This window comes from Anomalospiza imberbis, chromosome 2, assembly GCF_031753505.1.
Source record: "Anomalospiza imberbis isolate Cuckoo-Finch-1a 21T00152 chromosome 2, ASM3175350v1, whole genome shotgun sequence".
Taxonomy (NCBI): Eukaryota; Metazoa; Chordata; class Aves; order Passeriformes; family Viduidae; genus Anomalospiza; species Anomalospiza imberbis.
The window spans coordinates 45,395,603-45,414,004 of NC_089682.1; the positions used below are offsets into that span (position 1 = coordinate 45,395,603).

The 18,402-nt window shown below is 39.4% G+C and overlaps 1 protein-coding gene across 4 annotated transcripts in view; it reads right to left on the minus strand.

Annotated features, from left to right (window-relative positions):
* Positions 1-18,402, minus strand: part of APP (amyloid beta precursor protein) — a 233,854-nt gene that overhangs the window by 162,495 nt on the left and 52,957 nt on the right. For all 4 annotated transcript variants that reach the window (XM_068180683.1, XM_068180685.1, XM_068180684.1 and 1 more), the window contains exon 2: positions 14,900-15,067. In XM_068180683.1, the coding sequence (XP_068036784.1) occupies positions 14,900-15,067 (168 nt within the window). The remainder of the gene's footprint in view (positions 1-14,899; positions 15,068-18,402) is intronic.

Consider the following 18,402-nt stretch of genomic DNA (forward strand, 5'->3'; position numbering starts at 1 on the left):
CAAATCTAAGAACATCCTGTCTTAGTGCTCCATTCCCCACCAAAAAAGAAGCTGAACATTTTGTTGCCAGCTTTCTTCCCCCAGCAGAATGTTCCCACACAGATGGCAAATCATTTTTATGACTTTTATGCTCCACTGAAGTCTATAGAAACCCTGTGTTGCCTTAGGATTTAGCTTTTATATTTTTCAGATCCTGTACTACTTTAGTGTATAACTCTAAGACTCCATAGCCTGTTAGCTACTGTTCTCCCATTATATTCAGACAAATCTCTCTAGGCCTGAAACTCAAGGATACCTTATTGTCTCAGGCCTCGAAAAATGTAAACAACAGTGAACAAGGAGGGGAGGGGGGGAAATGGTGGGGGCGAGCACAAACTTGGAGTTAATTACTTCATTACCCAAACCTGTAATTGGAGGATTAACCCCTGATATATAAATGGACCAAACTTTTATCTGTATGAAAAACTCATGACCATCTTCCATCTTGGGTGTAGACTCTCAGAGGCTTCTGACTGCCCATGGTGTACCTATTGAAGGCCTTTAATAAATACTCGCTTTTATTCTCTTTATCTTCTCCAGCCTCTGTTCCAGGTAGCCACTCCCAGGCATCACCTGGCACCAATTTCTCTAACAGAAAGATTCAATCCAACTCCAAGAAAACCTGAAATACAAAAAATTTGTTTCCTCCTTCCACAAAAGGCCAGTCCCAAAAGGATTAAGATGGATGTCAAATGGAGAAACCACTTCAAATTGCTCACTGTGACTCAACTGACCACAGTGATGTCAATCCTAGAGAACAACACTCTTGGGGTGCAACAAAGTCCAATCATATCCCACAAAACTTCAACACCAATATATTTAAGATCTTATTCTCAGAAATGGGATATTCATTTCCAACTGCTCAAAGACACACTGAGCAAAGTGAACATCAGAATAAACTGAAAATCCAAGTAAATTATGAATCTTCTGAGATGTCTTGATCCTGAATTTCAAAGGACAGAGTAAGGACTGTAACCCTGCATCTGCTTTCCAATATAAACCACTGCAAAGCTGCAACATGCCCATGAACATGTCCCTCTGCACCCTACATCTTGCTAGCAGATATCCCAGCCTATTCACAGAATCGTCAAGATAGCCAGTTCCCCAAAATCCAGATAAAACTTTAATATTAAAAGCAATTATGATAATTTATTGCAGGTATCTTTTGTTTTTACTTTTGTTTCACAGTAAGACCAGCAAAACAATACATTTAAATTAATACGATCTTTGGCACCCTTTCTCCAACAAGAATTAAGTTCACTGAATTGGACTGAAGCAAACAAAAATAATCAAATATGACCACTCCAATCAAGGACTTCTGGACTGAAAGGATTTTAAAATTGCTGAAAAAACAAAGAAGAAATCCTTAACATTCCATACAGCTTTGGCTTATCCTGGGAGAGAAATTACTTCTTACCTCTCAGAACTGCACCTATACTTCTCTTGAAAATTTCAGAAACAAACAAAAAAAAAAAGATCAAACTTTTAAATGGTCTTATCTTCAGGATTATGTTTTGAGGCATTTTTTACTGTGCTCAGTGGCTTAGCAGTTCCTGTTGTTTAGTGAGGTAACTGAGATAAGCTTTACTTTAGTGTGGCAGCAGCTCTCTGGCCACAGAGTGCAGGCACAGACTTTCCCAGGTGTTTTCCTGGGGAAGGCTGTGAGAAAATCAGAGAAAAGAATGAGAAACAATTCTTATCTCCACTTGCTGCACCTGCTGTTGTGCACATGTGTAATGTGTCATGGAGATTTGTTTACCAAAGGGTGATTTCTTAATTGGACACTGGATGCTGTTTGGATTGATGCTAACTATTCCTGGCTGGGGGCCTGCAGCAACACTTTAACACTCATGAAAGTTAAACATTAAACTAGAATGAAGTTCCTTCTCCAAAGATTAATCTAAGCAGCAAAGTCAATGTAAGGATTTGCACAGATTTCTGTTTTTAATTTCCAGCACAGTGCAAGCACTTTGGCACCATTCTGTTGCTGAAGCCTAGTGAAAAACACCAGGCTGACCCCCTGACAGTCTGATACCCCATAAACCAGAAATTCTGTGACACAGCTACATGACAGAATAAATTATTTTGCAAATATCAAATCCATTTGTGCTATGAAAAAGGCAGTATTTTAATTTGCCAAACAGCAACAAAGAATCCTTATCTTAAAAATCAGCATGTGATACTGATCCTCCTCCTGTAACTTCAGCTGCAAAACCCTGGCAGAAACCAAAGCTACAGCAAAATCAGCAGTAATTGGGATTCTGCATTTGAGATGGAGGGTCCATATGCTTTTTCTCCAAATCTTTACAGCAGATCTGTGGAATATGTGGAACTGTTCAGCAACTGACCCAAAAAAACTGAATTTCAGATCAGATTATAACTACATGGATACTTAATTACATAAAAATTCTCAGTCTTTCATTCACCTTTCAATTCTCCTCTGTCCTTCCTGCTGTCATCACCTAAAAATACCAACCTTTTCCACATTTCTGTATTTTCACCTGCCTTTTCTCTCATTTTCTGCACAGATTCTGGTATTTTTTAATACATTTGCTCTCCATTTATGTTTTCTGCTGCTAAAATGCAATTGTGCATCCACATTTTCATCTCTGATTAACATGTGGCCTGTTCTTCATCACAGACTTGATATGACATCTGTCTTTTTGACCTAGTAATACTGGGACTTTTTCTGCTTTCATATTGCTCATGTTGTATTTTTCTATTGCCTGAGAAAGCTTGCTGGCAAAATTCAGAGGTTAACAGCATGTGTTCTTCTGAAAACACATGGAACCAAATGGCCAGAAGATGTAGTGCTTTTAGAAATACCTAGAAACCTTCTCTTCACAGAGTGTTCAAAGACTATAGCAAAGCCACCCTCCAGTCAGCTGTCATGAGAAGTCCTGCCCTCACACCTCCTCCAACATTACCAATCCAGCTCATCTGAGGAGAGGGTCAAAGAGGAAACTCGCCCTTTTTCTGTTTGCTGCAGTTTGCTTTGTGCCATTTCAGCTCCCTAAACTTCCTTTCTGCAAGATCAAACATCTGCTAAAATTTAGCAGAGAAGAAATGAGGAGGAATGAGATAATAAAACTGTTTCTTCAACAGCATGGACTGCTTAAGCTCAGTACTTGTGCCAAACCACTGTGTAGCATCTCTCCTGCTAAGAAACTCTTAAAAAATCAGCTTGCAAAATCTGAACATCTCAGATTTGGCTACAGATCCTAAGCTACAACAGCTCAAAACATATAAGCTGAAAGTCTGCAAAAGCAGGATCATTCAGGAATTTCAAGTCTGGCTGAATATGGGAGACTCCTCAATTCTCTATATTGCTCCAAATTCCAAACCAGAGCAGTCTTGGTTAAAGGAACAAAATTGCTAAGAACACATGATACTTAAGAGTGGCTCCAATCCATACTGGTTCCAAAATACTAGAAGTCAGCTTCCAGACTTAAGCAAGTAATTGTCTGTTAGCATATCCACAGATGTGCTGTCAGCAATAGCTTAAAATTAGTTTCTATGACAATCCCCTCTAAAATACTAATTGGCATGTCTGAGCAGAAGAAGAAAAAATTAAACATGGTATTGTCGTTACTGTACAAATAAGTGTTCTTTTTTTCTGTTCATATATGCAACAGCTATTGGCACTCACTAAATACAAAGCTGATGTTTAAGAGATACTGTGATGCATCTTCTAAACACTACAGTGTCTTTCTAGTAGAAGCTCCTGTCTCAGCTCAAGAGAAGGAACAGTTTCCCTTTCCATACAAGGATTCATAACAATTTGGAACAGTCTTAGGGACAGTCAATCTGGAACAGTCTTAGGGAACAGTCTTAAATCCAGTGTTGGTTTTGGTTTCAACACTAAGCCAGATGCCTGTTGTGGGTTGATGCTAGCCAGATGCCAGGCACCCACAAAAGCCACTCACTCACTCCCCTCGGCTGATGGACAGAGGGGAGAAAATTTAACAAAGGGTTCATGGGTTGAGATAAGTTCTGGGAGAGAGACCACTCATAAATACCATCATGGGCAAAACAGGCTCAGCTTTGAGATATAAGGTGAATTTATTACTAATGAAATCAGAGCAGGATAATGAGAAGTAAAATAAGCCTTTAAAAACACCTTCCCCCCTACCCCTCCCTCCTTCCACACAGAAGGCAGGGAATGGGGGTTGTGGTCAATTTATCACTCATGGCTTTTCCCACTGCTCTGGGAGAGGTGTTATTCCCATGCTGCACCATGGGGTCCCTCCCATGGGAGAGTTCTCCACTAACTTCTCCGATGTGATTCCATCTCACAAACAACAGCTCTCTGTGAACTGTTGCAACATGAGTCCATCCCATGGAAACAGTCCTCTCAAAACTGCTGCAGTGTGGGTCACTCTTCCATGGGGTACAGTCCTTCAAGGACAGGCTGCTCTGGCATGGGAACAGGACCCCTCTCTTCAAGGGTCTCCCATAGGTTCACAGCCTCCTCCCAGGCATCCACCTGCTCCAGTGGGGGCTTCTCCACGGGCTGCATCAGATCTCTACATTCCAGTGAATCTCCAAGGGGAGACAGCTGTTTCACCATGGTCCTCACCCTAGCCTGCAAAGGAATCTCAGCTCCAGCACCTGGAGCACCTCCTCCCCATCCTTCTCCACTGACCTTGGTGTCTGTCTGCAGAGTTGTTTGTCTCACATATTCTGACTCTGCTCTTCTCTGACTGGAATTAAAACTGTGCCACAATCTTTGTTTTTCTTTCTTCTTAAATAAGTTATAACAGAGGTATTATCACCATTTCTAATTGTGCCAGTGGCATGTCCATCTTTGGAGTCATCAGGGTTTGGCTCTGCCACACATGGTAGAAGCTTCTCACAGCTTGTCACAGAAGCCACCTCTGTGCCCCCACCCACTACCAAAAACCAGGCCATGCAAAACCAATACAATGCCTTAAGAACTCTAAAAAAAATTCTAAAAATCAAAAATCCTCACCTTTCAAACTTTTCTGTTAGTAATTTGAAGTAACATCCCTCCAGTGAAAATTTTGTCCCACTCAAGTAAAAAAAAAACTTAGCTAAAACTCTGCTTAAACCATTAAAAACATCCTGTATACTTATAAGGGGAAAAGGTGGATAAAACCATTAATAATTGGACAGATATTCTGAAACCTTTTGTCATGGTTTGATGCTGGCACCATGCCAGTGCCCCCATGAAAATACACCTTCCCCAAATGAGTGCTGTGAGATGCGATCAGAAACAGAGCAGAGCAGGCTCGAGCTTAGAAATAAAGGGGAAAAAACTTTATTAACCTACCACTGTAATAAAAGACACACACAGAATCCAGAATGAAAACCTTCCCAAAACAGTCCTCCTCCCCCCACCCAATTTCCAACAAAGTACATTGAGACAAAAACTTGGACCCTCAATCAAATTACCACCCTTCAGATAATACTCAGCCCATCAAGGGAGAGAGGAGTCTCTCTTGCACCATAAAACCCCCCAGGAAACACAGTTGCGACCTCTTGTGTTTCCATGTCACACATGGCACCGCCCTGAGAAAATCTGCCAGTGTGACACTCTCTTTTCCACGTCACAGTGCTCTCACCATTGTGCATGGACTGAGACTGCTCATAGGTTTCCTCCTTTAAGGATGCTCTGCCAAGGACCAAAGAACAGTTTCTCATTTTGGGACCACAGTCCCCCCCATTTTCTCCTCCCCTGGGCCGAGGATCTCGAGAACAGAGATCTTCTTCTTCCCTGAAGACTGAGAGCACCACCACACCCTTCTCATCCTTCTCTGTTCACTCCACTCCTGTCACTCTCTTGGCATCACTGCAGCAGGTCACTCTTTTGGCTCCAACCATTGCATCCCCCTAAAAATGCAGTCTCTGTTGCAGGAGAAACTGGCTCAGTCTATGGCTATACAAGAAAAGTCCAGCCAAAGCCCACTCCATCATCTCCTCCCACCTAGGATTCTTCCCCCATCTTCTGACATCTCGGGTCCCTGGCCATCACTCTTCTCTTTCAGATCAAGGAGGATAAATGTTTCACAAAGCTTTCCTTGTCCAATAAGGGTTTAAAAGTCTCAGACTCCCAGGATGGCTTAAATCTTGGCTCTCAGAACTCCAACTCCCACTGCCACAGCATTCCCCCCCTCCCCCGCTGCACTTTCTCCTCTGCCAGGGTACTGCTGGCACAGTCTCTGTCTCTCTCACTCTCTCTCCCTCTGCTGGGGGGAAACAAAGACATCTCAGTTTCTTTCCACCCTTCTATCCGCAGGGGCCCGACCTGGTTCCAGTCCCTTCACACCCTGGGCCTACCTCTCCTAGGCCACATGGCTTCCCCTCCCCCACCCAGCCCGTGCCTGGGCAGGGGAGAGTCTGCACTCTTCTGACGACCCCTACTGACCAGAACAAAAGAGAGAGTTCCCTGCTTTTAACCCTGTGTCTTCTCAGAGCCATGTATGTCCATGTCTTCAGTGGTCACATCAGGTGTCAATATCCAAAATCTGACCACTGATTGGTTTGACCCCAACTTCCTGAGAAAACTCACTTCCTTATCAAACCACAACACCTTTCCATGATTATAATTAATCCACAACTACCTAGAACAATTTTTTGTAAGGAACACACATCTATAAAAAATATTATCAGCGGGATTTTTGGAAGTATTTGGAAGATTAAAGCAGGCACTCAGTACAGTGCTACATAATAATTTTAACTGGATAAAAGTTAACTGGATGATAATGCTGCTGTATGAATTAGAAATTAAAAAGCAGTAGTTGTAAACTGCTTGGGGAAAAAAGGAATGTCCCAGAAATCAATAAATACTTCCCCCACCCAACCTGGGGCCATTAAAGGTAAGATTAAAACAATAACAAGCTATAGCACAGGAAAGCTATAAAGCCATCCAAAACGGATGGGGACAATTAAAGAAAATATGGAACATGACACAAAGCTTGCCACCTATTCATACCCATAAAATCACGGACAGAGACTTATGGAAAACCAGAAGGAGATGAAGCCCCTAAACACTCAAAACCACTAAATCACCCAAGCCCTGCAGGCAGCCTTTCAGGTCTCAGGAGCACCATTCCCAGGAGGCATCACTCATCCATCTGCAGAGGTACACTTGCTGGGGCTGTGGTTTCAGTGCCTTGAATTGCACACAAGTCTGACATTCCAGGGCACAATTCCTGCACTATTCCATCTCTTGCCCATTTACTGCTAAAATCTCTCCAAGAGCCACTTCTAGCACAGAAGCTGGATCAAGGAACTGACCTACCTCTAAAAACATTCCCCTAAGAATAAGAACTGCATCACAGTGGAAAGTGCCAGGAGTTCAAGAGGACCCAGATTGATCTTGAACTAAAGTGGGATAGATCTGTGCCAGACTGAAGTGTCCAAATCACAGAATTGCCTGGGTTGGAAGGTACCTTAAAGATCATCTTGTTCCAACCTCACTGGCCCTAGACACATCCAGGGATGAGACAGTCACAGTTTCTCTGGGCAACCTGTGCCAGTGCCTCACCGCCCTCATATGTCTAATATAAATTTACTCTGTCAGTTTGGAGCCACTATCTCTTATCCTGTTACTACATGCTCTTGCAAATAGTTTCTCTATCCTCTTCAAAATGGCTGAAACATAACAGCTATATAGTTATAATAGATTTTTCTTTACTTAAGGTAACCATCACACTTTATGCCTATTATGTCTTAGGCTTATTATTTATTAAAGGAACAGCTGCTACCAGTCCATCTCAGAGCTACACAGTGAAAGACTGGGAGGTGTGTGTGTAAAGAAAATTGCAGACCATATATGATGAGAACTCTGTATGCAAGACAGAAAAGAGAATGTGAAATGCAGCAGTAAATGTCAGCTGTGTTGTTCCCACCAGGATACCACTGATATCAGAAACGCAATGTCTCTACAGACCACATCCAACACTACACAGCCCTCTCAGAAGTATCTTGGGCCAGCAGTTGGGTCAGTTGAGCTTCGCTCGCTTGGCTGGGCATGCTGAGCATCTAGTGCAAGTGTGGCTGGTCTTTTTGTAACCTGAAGGAGCAAACCACAACCACAGAACACAGATTGCTGAGATAATGAAGAGCTTTTTCTCAAGCATGTGGTAAATGGTCATCTGCTAGCTCAGCTATGAACCAAATAAGGCAAGAGGGCTGCCCCACATACAGCCATTGAATTTGTGTCTTTTAGAAGACAGAATAAACTACTGTACTCTTGGTGTGAAAATTTTTTTTGTTTTCGACACATTCCCTGGGATAACTACAAAGAACAGTTTTGAAACTTTCTGACTGAATAGCCAAGAGATGAGGTGGCAAAAATGACTGATGCTTAGAATAAAATAGAGGAAGCTCTGGTAAAGCTAAGGGATATTGCAACAAAGCAATTAAATGCTTATGTATAATAAAAAGCTTGATGCACTTGTACAAGACTACAATTACTTAGCAGATACTAGTGAAGGGCCTCCCTCCAGATGACCACGAGCAGGACAGGAAGCCAACAACCACCTGGAAAGATCAAGAAATTGCTGATCCCAGCTTATTAATATTTGCTGATTTGGACTAACATAAGCACACTGGAAAATGCTTTGTAGGCTTAAAAACAGTATATATACTTTGTCGAACTTGTAAGTGGTGTGTGTTGTTAGTGGAGCGGTGACTCCCTGGCCACCCAGCACTGCTTGTTTGCTTTCTTTAAAATAAAAGATATAAAAAATAAAATTTGGTTTGGCTACTGAAATTTTATATCATTGGCACAAATATTATTTTGATGGAATCCATTGATTAATCTTGTCCATCATATCTGTGAAATTAAAAATTAATCTGCAGGAAAATGCAGCATTGCAGTTTCATTAAAAGCAGCAATACGTTTACCTAAATATCTATTTATGCAGACAATCCTCATTCCTTTCATCCTGTTTCCTCTCTCAGCCTCAAAACAGAAGCACTCTTTGAAAAAGTCCTTATTTTTTCATTTCATTTTGAGACATGCAAAAAAAAAATCAGTGCAGGGAAAAACAAGAGGGAAGATTTTTTTATTATCCACAAAAGAAAGACAGGAATCATTTTGCAACATATGCTCCAAGTTTTATTAGTCACTTGATTTGAAATATATTTCCATGGTAGATTACAGTCAGGGCTAAAAATCCCAGCCTTCTTTCTCAAGAAGGTGAGTATACTAAGGTTTAACTGGAGGATAAATAAACCATCAGTAGCAATCCTCTATTTTCAAGGAAATCAAATTTAAGCACTGGCAGAAAGAGTAAACTAGTTCAACCTTTGCTGCGGACCAAAAGCTAAATAAAACCTAAGACCTCAATAATCAATGCAAAGACTGCTAAGATACCATTCAGTCAAACTTTTAAGCATGACTGTACACATCTCAGAATATACCAACACCCATTTGTGTTGAAAATGTCATGTTTTTAAGGACATTCTGTGCTGCCAAAAATCTGTATGTTTCCCCTTTCATTAAATGGATCATTTTCCTCAGAGCAAAATTTATGGCTTTTTAGACTGCTGAATTTCAAGTAGTGCAGGTTTAAAATTAATTTTCACCTTCAATACTGTGGCTATTCACTTTGAGAAACTAGAAAAGGCACATTATTCAGCCTAGATAAAAACAACAATTTCTATTACAATGAAAATGATAAGGTGGAGAGAAACCATTATCAAAGCAGTAAGACCATTGTCATTGTGCCTCAAATTTTCAGAAAAAAACAGGCCAAACAATTTTTCTCTTTTCAAAAACCTTGTCATCCCTGGCAGTTTAACAAACTCTTTAGCAGGAAGACAAAGACCAGAAGAAAGGAACTGCTGCCATCAGGGCTGCCTGAAGTAGGCCCCAGGACAACAAGCACAGTAGGATTATCAGACATAGTGACAGGAGGAAGCTAAGCAAGTAAATAAAAAAGAAATGGGCCAGTCATTTGGTGGCCCTTTTGGCCCATGTACAAAATAGGACATCTGGGGATTGTGGGGTGAAATAATGTCAAAGCTTTAGTATGATCATACTCCAGCTTGTACTGGGCCTGGCTAAGAGTGGTTTTTGGGTTTCACAAGCAATATACCTAAATACATGGCACAAAACCAGGGGATTTGAGAAAATGACAAGATAATTTCTGGAAGCATTATGGTTAGAGATCAGAAATGTCAACAGTGTTCTGTCAACAGTTATAATGAATTACCTATTACAGGAATTTACCCTACTATTTTCTACTCCTTGTAACACAAAGATAACAGTTACGAATGTAGTAACATGCATTTATAATTTTGTTATTTCTGGGGAGGATTTTTGTAAGAAATACACACTGGCCAAAAACAGTCATGCATCCCAATGATGTTTAAAAAGATAGTGGACATATGTAATGACTTTACAAAGAAACCAAGCAGTCATGAGATGCCAAGCGAAACGCCTCCCAAAGCCAACATTCACTTTACATCTGAAAGCTACTCTAGGCATCTAGCTAAAGATTGCAAAGCAAACCAGCTGCTGATTATAAAGTGCTCTAGATCTCCAAACTCCCAGGTTTAATTCATCCTTACAATATCCACACCCTAACTTACTTTATTATGATTGTGGTTTGGTCCTGCAGGAAAGGAAAAAAGCCAACAGTTACATGCATACTTAGAATGGAAGTAGGCATCACCAAATGAAACTAAGTGGAGGAAAAAAACATGCATTAGACAAAATAATTTTTTGCCAGCTGTGACTTTTACAATTCATTTTGGGCAGGGAATTCAACACAGATGGTAAAATAATTTCAGTCCTTCAAGGAACTCATGTATGCTAACTACTAGACATAAAATTCTGCACATAGTAGCTGCTCAAAACTGCTAATATAATAAACATACCCCAATTTCTTCCATCTGAACACTCTTTCCCTTCAAACAGGGAATGAAGCACACCTAAATTAACTTTCTACTCTGCATATTCAGTAACTCCAAAGCACGCTTTGACGAAGGGCAGGCTCCAGATGGGTTTTATGAACACTGTTTGGAAGACAGGAGCTGATTGACCTGCAAAAACACCTTCCTATGACAATAATGTGTAGGTGGGGGCAACCCAACTCCTCCTATAAAACAACAAAAGGCAAATCCAGGAGCAGCAGTATCCACCTGCTTTGGGACACGAGTTAACCACCCATAAGGAGCTATTAGGAAGAAATTTTTGCCAGGGGTAGTTATCAAGTAATTGATATGACAGGGTTTTCCCAAAATTCCTCTGAAACAGCTGGTGCTGCAGTGTCAGCAGCAGGACTCACTGACCAGTGGCTCGATCTGAAGTGTCATCTAGATCACTCAACATCTTAAGGATTCTGGCACACAGAGCTGTAAACTGTCCAAATTTACATCAGTGCCCCATTGTTCCAGAATCTGCAGCACTTGCACTTGACAGCTGTTTGCAGATCAAGCCCATGCAGTTTTACTTCCCAGCAATAGGTACAATCCACACAGCAGCATGCTACCTAGTTTGAAATTAAAAGAAACGTTAATAAATTGTACTTATCTATACAGCATTTCATTCCACCCAAGAAAGTTTCATTTTGTGATATTAAAAAAAACAAACAAACAAACAAACAAGAGAAGTCACCAGCTTACACTGAACACAAGAAAATGTGAATATATGCTTACAGAACCACTTCCTATGAGTTCAGTATTAAACTGAAGCCAAGGAAGCTGGAAGACAGCATTCAAGTATCTTTCATTTCCTTTCAAAGAAAGCAATCTACTGTCTGAGCTTTGCCATATTTAAACTGTGTGATGTGTTGTGCAAATACGAACTCTGACAGATGTGCTGAGCTCCCACTCGAAAGAAGTAAAGCAAAAACAAGCAACATTAATCTTTAAAACATATAGGTGGTTCTGCTTATTCCCTGTTCCTCCCTTTCTGCTCTACAATGCTCCTTGACAGCTACTTCCTGGATCAAGACTTCAAAATCCACCTAAGCTGGCAGTGGACCAAAAGAGGAAACAATGAGAATCTCAAGGTTCACACTATATCTGTGCAGGAGAAATACAAGTCCTTCTATAGTCTATGCACATCCTAGCCCTAACCTCTGCCCACCACTCAGGCATCTAGCCTTGAATTGTCAAGACAAGCTCTTTTAAAAGAAGAGCTAACAAGGAGGCAGAGGAACACACCTACTTTTAAGTTTTGATGAAAGGAGAGATGCTATTTTTTATTTTTTGAAAAATATCTTCAAGAAAGAAACCAGAGCCAGAGAATATGTGAAGTACCTTTTTTTTTTTTTTTAATTAACAGTGAGCAGAGCTTCCTTACATATTAATTTTGTATTATTTTAGAGCCAAGGAGCCACAGAGCAAGATCACTGCACTTGCACATTGGGTTTCCACCCAAATGGCTTCTTTTGGTACATCCCTTCTTGTCTTTCTCAAGCTGGAGGAAGAACTGGGTGCATGGGCTAACTCTACAGGTTTCACCATAGGAGTGCATCAGCAGTTTCCAGAAAACAAACCAAAAGCATACTGGCGAATACAGCAAGAAAAGATGGGGTTTTTTTGCGAGAGTCCCATGTTCAACACACTACAGCAGAACTGTTCACTTCAAGTTGGTAAAGAATACTGCTTCACATAATTAACAGAGATTAACTAAAATCTGTAAAAAGCCCACCCCATTTTTAGGGAGTAGACCTGCCCACACTTCGCCCCACAACACCCCATAAGCCATACTTTTAACTGGAACTGGAGACACTCTAAAATCATGACAATCATCTACTACTAAGTTACTAAACTGTCAAGCAAACAAAATAGGGCTTAATACACTGGAATTTAAGTATTTACCTTTAAAAACCCGAGTAAAACTCTGTTTCAATTATGATAAAATTTCAGATATGCAAAAAAATTCAGGTTAAGAGAGATCTATCATGGTCAGTTAGACCTTCCTCAGCTCCATCCAGGACTCCCATCTATGCTAGAACAAGTTGCTTGGGCTCTCGCCCAGTTAAACTCTCTCAGTCTCCATGCATGGCTATTGGGATACACAAGACAGATTATGGACTTTGGACCCAGTTAGCATAAGATATTTGAAAACAGGATGCCTTGGCAAGAGCAAACAGAACTTTGAGAATTAAATCAAGATGGCAAGAAGATCAAATCAGATGGATTTACCAGAAAAAAGACTTCTGCAAGCAAGATAGGTTTAAAATGCATAAGTTGGTTTATGTGATTTTTAACACAATCATTGTAATAAAACATTACTAGCCTTCATAAAACACTATATAAACAGTTGTACTTCACAATAAATTTTGATTCTTTGACCATCACAGCGAATACCCGTCCCTCTCTCTTCATCGCCAATACATGGCAAACTATTTTTTCCCTTAGGGAGTCAAAATTTTTCTTATTAGTCTCTTTGTCATTTAACATTCTATGTCTATTACCTTCTGACTGCTTTTGCTTACCTCTTCCCTTTACTTTTGAGAGGGCTTTTTTTTTAAATGCCACACCAAATTTCAAAATCACCCAACAGTCAGCTGACGGTTACACTCTGAGACCTTGTTCAGAACCCTTCCCTGCCTGCAGCATTTGTGGTTGAACCCCCAACTTACTGCAATACTCATGCCTTAAAAGCTCCCAACTTTCTAGTCTAACTTCCATAATTCACATATTTATTTCTGTAACTTCAGACAGACTTACTACCTTTAGTCATTGATGCATTTTTACTTACTGATGCTCTTCTTTTCTTTTATAATTCCTTTCCTCACCCTCAATAATTGCATAATGCATAAATCAACTTTCTTTAGATAAATCAAAGAAGACAACAGAAAACCAGAGGAAATCTTTGAAACAGTAATAGTAGGATAGGTTAGGGTAGGTTAGGTATTTTTGTTAGTGATAAGCAAAAATATGAATTTCACAAAGCAATTTTCTTAGTAAAGAGTGAAAGCTACTGAAGAAGAATCAATTTCAATTGCCATTACAATATCACCCTTAAAGTGAATATTTTGCTGAAATGCAAAAAAACCTGAATAAAACACTGCAAAATTTAGAAAGAACAATCAATGGGTGAAAGGACAGGAATGAAGATGCCAAGAGAGCAAAGATCTGAAAAATAAATTCTCTTGCATTCTAAAGAAATAGTTTCACAGGATCTGGTTTGACATTTAGGAAACAAAGCAGTTACTGCTATGGAAATAAGAGGTCTCATAGTAAATCTAAGAACTAAGGCAACTCAAACCATGCCCTTTTGTTCTACTACATGAAATAACACATTTTCTTTTCAAATTATCACACACTGGTACAAGGTTATTGTACTATCACATCACGGAGACAAAACAAAATTAGATCCACATGTTCTTAGGAGAGAAGCAAGTGGGTAAGAAGTTTCTGCTCTCAAATATGAAATCAGTGATTGTGACTTCATCTGTAGGGGAAGCTTTTCTATTAAGAAACTCTGAATGGTTCTGTGTGCAGCAGAGGCCATTACCTCTGGACTGCAAAAGTGCATTTCAGTGTCGTGGCAGAACAACAGAAGTCATGTTACAGCAGACCTTTCCATATAAGTCCAAAAAGCCCAAGGGCATTTTAAATAATAAATTGCCACCTCAGCTTTATTCAAAACACTTTATAAGAAAGAAGTTCATTGCACACATACTATACAAAAACTATCCCCCAAGGGTAGAAGAGAGACAAAATTTTCCAAGAGTCCCAGTGACTCCCTCAGCAACCACTTCCTGAAGCTGCTTTAACAGATGCTAGAGAGAACCTCTTCAGAAAGGACAAGAAGGCAATGGAGCAAAAGAGGGAAGATTCCCTACAGACGGAGCTCTCCAGCACATGCTTGCACTTACACCTTTGAAAGAACAACCACTACAGTTATTCCTGAGACAGCACTTACTTCCTGGCAGTACTGAAGAATCCCTTCTTTTGTCCCAATGCAGGTCTTGGTGCCAGAGGGGTCTGATTCCCACTTTCCATTCTGCACGTTCATATGCATGTTGAGTTTGCCACAGAACATGGCAATCTGAGGTTCTGCCAGCAGCCCTGCATTTCCATCAGCAGGCACCTGGAAGGAAAGGAAAAGTTTTAATCTCACATTTGACATTTCAGTCCAACCAAAGCAGCAACACGTCAAGCAAGTCTGAGACAAACTCCAGACTCATCCACCTATCGCAGCAAAGACCAAAATTTTTTATTCGGGGAGATGTGAGAAATGTAAATGGGGTGTTCATGGAAGTTCAGATTACAACAGTATAATTTTAAAGCTTACGTGTTGCCACAGGCCCCCAGCAGGGTAATAATTAGCATTGACTCCATGATTCACAGAAGGCTGATCAATCTCCTTATTATATTATTATTATTATTAAGAAACCCATTGCTCTCATAGACAGTTACGATACACCTGGACCTAATTGGTCCACCAATCCAAACACCATCACCACTGGCTAATCAAGAAACCACCCTTTGGTAAACAAATCTCCATAATACATTCCACATGTTCACAATAACAGGTGCAGCAACCAAAGATCGGAATTGTTTCTCATTCTTTTCTCTGATCTTCTCACAGCCTTTTCCAGAAAGGCCTGGGAAAGTTATGTGCTACTTTCTGTGGCCAGAGAGCTGCTGCCACACTTAACCAAACTGTTTTGTGGTGGCCCAAAACTGTCTTCTTACCAACATGGGCTAAACACAGAACAACAAGCACAGCTGGAGCACAGTTATAGAAGTTTAATTTTGCAAATATAGCAGTTTTAATGTGGGGGAGGGGTTTACCAACAACTAAATGAAAAAGTAACAAGTTTTTAGCAAGAGTTTCCTAAAAAACCTCACAGTGCATCCTTTTCCAGGCCCCTCAGTAGTTCATCTCCTTGTTGAGCACACTGGCTCTATTTTATCATGCCTTACAAAGAGGGTGGGCTAAAAGCAGCTTCCACCAAAGCTTTTCTTGGATTGAACCTCAAAATGCAGAGGGGCTGGGGATGTATCAAAATGGCTCTGCTGAAGGTTTAGCTCACAACCAAGAATTACAGAATACCATCTCCCCAACAAGCATTAAAATACCAGGCTCAAGACAGGTGCTCCTCCTCTTGGACGACAGACACTGCCCATGACACCAAAACCAAGCACTGCTGGGGCACAGAGCCAGACATTAGAGGCACCCTCAGCACAAGTTTAAATCTCTCCCATGGTACCACAGCACTGAAGAAAAATCAAGAGCCAATCCCTGAATGTATAAGGTGAAAGGACTAGCTTTTTGTTTTACATCTTAGGAACAAGACACAAAGAAAAACCTCCTCTCTGGGTTAGGTACCTCAAAAGACAAGTCTACAACTCTCCACTGACCCTCACACTCCAAAGGCTAGTTGGTCATATTCAAGGTGCTGCAGAGTATTCATTTCAGTTTAAATATCTATTTTTAACTTTTAATCTCTTAGCTAGAAGGCTTCTCAAGAGGAAAATTAAAAACATTTTTAAAATTCACAAAGAAGAGAAGAAACAGAATTATGGCATCATAGGAGATATGCAAACCCAGAATATTAATTTGACTTTTTATTTAAACACAAAAAAGATTTAATGGATTTTATATATTTAATATTATATATATTTAATACATAAAAATATAATTAATATTATAAATTATTATAAGTCATACTTATAACTAATATTATACTTTAATATATAATATCTACGTTATATATATAATATATTAATATATAATATATATTAATTGAATTTTTAATAATTTTACAGTACTAAAAGAAACCCCAAAGTCCACACTAAGAAACATTGTGAGAGTGAACATCTATCCATTGGATTTGCATTGGAAGTGAAAATGCCAAAATTAAACCAAGGTTTTGTTTATGGATTTTTTTAAGAGAAAAGAGAGAACATTTCTTGTCCTGTTTTCATAAGATGTTGACTTGTTACTGCAATTCAGCTCAAAAAAAAAAAAAATCACAAAAAAACAAAACCAAAAACAAACAAAAAAAAAAAAAAAAACAACAAAACAAAAAAAAAACCAAAAACAAAAAACCAAACAATAAACAAAACAGGAACAACTCAGCTGGCCAAGATTTCCCTTTACTACCTCAATTTCTCTTCTCCTGTGCAACAAGTACATTCTGTACAATTAAAAAGTCAACTATCGCTGTTGTTCCACTGGGTAATTAGAGAATTTTCCAATAACTGGGAAGACACCTTGTCTTGGCTTGCCTTGATCAGGAAAACTATCACATGCTTCCTCCTTCTAATACCTTCAGAAACTTTGGAGAGCAACTCTATAACAATCTGCAAAATATCCTCCAAGTTAATTATTTTCTTTTTCTTTATACATGCAACATAACCATATCAAAATTTCAATAAAAATAGGAGTGAGTCATTCCACAGGTGATGTGTGGATAAGAACTCTATATTCCCAGTCTGCTCCTCCAACTGAGATCTTTAGTAAATTAATAAAGCACACAGTAGTCCCACTGCAGATTTTAGATTTTTTTTACTCAAAATCATAAATCAAAATAAAAGTATTTACGTCATAGAATAAAGGATTCATTTAGCTTGAATGAGACTTTAAGGTTGAGTCCAACTGTAAACCTAACACTGCCAAGTTTAACCAAAATAAAAGCCAAAAATAAAAAATAAAATTTAGCTAACTAATTTCAAGGGATCTCTATATGGTACAGGTTCCTGATAATATAAAATCTCATTAAATATTACTTATTTTAAGAAACACCAAACAGTAGTTTCATCACAAAGGGGACTGAACAGCATTATTTTTGGGGAAAGGTGGAGAAATGTAGCACTTTCTGTAAAATACATAAACTTAAAAAGATTAAAAACTCAAAAAAAAAGCAGGAGACTAAAACATTAGTAAAACTTACACAGTGATAAGTGATTTGTTCCACACATGCTATCGTAACATTTTAAACATGTGAATGAATTAATCGCTGCTCACATCAAGGGTATATCCAGCTAAAATATGTGAACTGATGACGAATTTTGTGCATCACTTAAGTTTTCTTCATGACCAATGAAGGTTATGAAGAAATGGTTTCATTCATTTACATTCATGCCCTCACAAGAAAAATATATTAGTGTTACAATGCAATTAAATAATCTACAATGCAATCTACACTGATTAGCAGCTTCTATAGAAGGAATGCTCAATTGCATAAAGCTACAGTCCAGTTTGTTACAACAACGCCTGCACTGGCAAATCACTCCTTGACTAATCCTAAAGCTCTTCGGCAGGCTAGTCTCCCAAAGAATAACCCATGGGACACAAATTACATTAACAGCAACTATTTACTTTATTAGTATTCTGCAAAAGCAAAAACTCAAAACATATCAATGGAACTGTAATCACATCATATTTTTTCATGTTTGCATGTGACTGTGAGCTAG